We start from the raw sequence: 2,500 nt of genomic DNA on the forward strand, positions 1-2,500 counted from the left end.
CTCTCTCTCTCTCTCTTTCTTTCTCTCTTGTCTTTCTGTCTCTCTCTTCTCTCTTCTACTCTCTTCTCTCTCTGTTGTCTCTCTGTTCTCTCTCTATCTCTTTTCTCTCTCTGCTCTCTCTCTCTCTCTCTCTCTCTCTCTCTCTCTCTCTCTCTCTCTCTCTCTCTCTCTCTCTCTCTCTCTCTCTCTCTCTCCCTCTCTCTCTCCCTCTTTCTCTCTCTCCCTCCCTTCTAAATCTACTCACTCACCCATTTAATCACAAGACGCTCATTAAGAAACTCATCCCACATACCCCATACCATACCCCCCCCCTCTAACCACACCCAAATGAACTTACTCATCCCCCCTCTCCCCTCTTTCTCCCCCCCCCTCATCGTGCCCCCAGTGCCCTGAACGAGCGGCGGGAACAAGCTCACCACGACCTGAAGGGCTTGGAGGACACTGTGGCCAAGGAGCTTCAAACGCTTCATAACCTTCGGAAGCTCTTCGTTCAGGATCTGCAGGCCAGAGTTAGGAGGGTGAGTCAGTTGTGAGTTAGTTGTGAGTCAGTTAGTTGTGAGTTAGTTGTGAGTCAGTCGTGAGTTGGGTGAGTAAAAGGGGTAGGAAGGTGAATGGGGTTGGAGGGTGAGTCAGTCGTGAGTCAGTCGTGAGTTAGTTGAGGAAAGGGGGTTGGAGGGTGAGTCAGTCATGAGTCAGTTGTGAGTCAGTCGTCAATCAGTCGTTAGTTGGTTGAGGAAAGGGGGTAGGAAGGTGAATGGGGTTGCAGGGTGAGTCAGTCATGAGTCAGTCGTGAATTTGTTGAATAAACGGGGGTAGGAAGGTAGATAGCGTTCTGTTCTGTTTGTGTGAATGGGGTTGGGGGTGAGTCGCGAGTGAATGAGTGAGTCGTTAGTCTGTTAGGATGAAAGGGGTAGGAGGGTAGGAAGGGGAGTCGTAGGGCGTGAGTTAGTTGAGTAAAGGGGGTGGATGAACTGGGAGAGTGAGTCATGAGTCAGTTGGATTCAAGGGATCAGTAAATACGTAAAAAGATAAAGACCAGAGTTGAGAGTGTGAGTCATAAGTAAATTTAGAGTCGATGAATAAGGAAAGTAGTAGGAGTGAATGAGTTGGTGAGGAATAGAAGATCTGCTGGGGGGGGGGGGGGTTAGGCGGCTGAATGATGAGTAAGTTGGTGAGTAAAGAGATGAATAAGTAAGTGAAATATTGAGTTTTTGGAGAGATGGATAAGTAGATGGATGAATACATAGATAGATAAGTGAGTTGGGAAAGTTTTTGATGAGTAAATAGATGAGGTGAGTAAAGGAATAGAGGGACAGGTTAACAGATAGATAGGTAGATAATTAGATAATTAGATAGATAGATAGACAGACACATAAGTGGATAGATATATAACAAGATGGATAGACGGATAGATAGATAACAAGATGGATAGACGGATGGATAGATAGATAGATAGGTAAATAGATATGTAGATAGATAAATAGATAGATATATAAACAGATACATAAATAGATGATACGTAAATAAATAAATATATAAATAGATATATAGATAGATAGATATGTAGATAGATAGATAGATATGGATAGATAGATAGATAAATTGATAGATAGATAGACAGATAGATAGACAGGTACATGAAATAGATAGATAGATAGACAAATAAATCCATAGACAGCTACCCAAATAGACATACAAATATATCACCAGATAGACAAACAAACAAATAAATAATCGAAATAACCTCTCCCCCTTCCACCCCTTCACCCCCCCCCCTAAAAAAAAAAAAAAAAAAAAAAAAAAAAAAACAGTCAGCAGCTGGAGAGGACGAAGACATCCTGGGCGGCTCGGTGGCACAGAAGCAGAAGATCAGCTTCCTTGAGAATAACTTGGATCAGCTGACGAAGGTGCACAAACAGCTGGTTCGAGACAACGCCGACCTGCGATGCGAGCTGCCCAAGCTGGAGAAGCGGCTTAGGGCCACCATGGAGCGCGTTAAGGTAAGTGTTGGAGCGTGTGGGTGCAGGAGGAGGAAGAGGTGGGTGGAAGGTGGTGGAGGTGGAGGAGGTGGTGGGTGGAAGGTGGAGGGTGGGAGGTGGGTTTAAGGTGGAGGGTGGGTTTAAGGAGGGAGGTGGGTGGTGGGTTTAAGGTAGGTGGAGAGGGGCGGTGGAGCGTGGGTGGAAGGAGAGAGGTGGAGGGAGCGTGGAAGGAGGAGGGAGGTGGAGAGGGGTGGAGGGAGGATGGTGGAAGGAGGAGGGTGGTGAGGGGTGGAGCGTGAAGGGTGGGAGGGGTGGTGAGAAGAAGGGGTGGTGAGTGGGTGGAGGAAGGAGGGAATCCCCTTCTTCCTCTCTTCCGTGAAGGATGAGGATGAGGGGGGGGGGGATAGAAAAGAGGATGAAGGAGGAAGAGTAAAAGGAAGGAAGGGAGTGAAGGAGGAGAGAGAGGAGGGGGAATAGAGGAGAATAAGGAAGAGTGGAGGAAGAGGAGAAAGGGGGGAGGA

General features: G+C 47.0%; 1 protein-coding gene across 5 annotated transcripts in view; it reads left to right on the forward strand.

Annotated features, from left to right (window-relative positions):
* The window catches only part of LOC122244038 (kinesin heavy chain), a 62,686-nt gene that overhangs the window by 48,244 nt on the left and 11,942 nt on the right, over positions 1 to 2,500 (forward strand). For all 5 annotated transcript variants that reach the window (XM_086533626.1, XM_086533630.1, XM_086533627.1 and 2 more), the window contains 2 exons: positions 386 to 518; positions 1,812 to 2,000. In XM_086533626.1, coding sequence (XP_086389752.1) covers positions 386 to 518; positions 1,812 to 2,000 — 322 coding nt within the window. The remainder of the gene's footprint in view (positions 1 to 385; positions 519 to 1,811; positions 2,001 to 2,500) is intronic.

This window comes from Penaeus japonicus, unplaced genomic scaffold (genome assembly GCF_977035675.1).
Source record: "Penaeus japonicus unplaced genomic scaffold, GWHDUDI00000001_assembly GWHDUDI00000039, whole genome shotgun sequence".
Classification (NCBI taxonomy): Eukaryota; Metazoa; Arthropoda; class Malacostraca; order Decapoda; family Penaeidae; genus Penaeus; species Penaeus japonicus.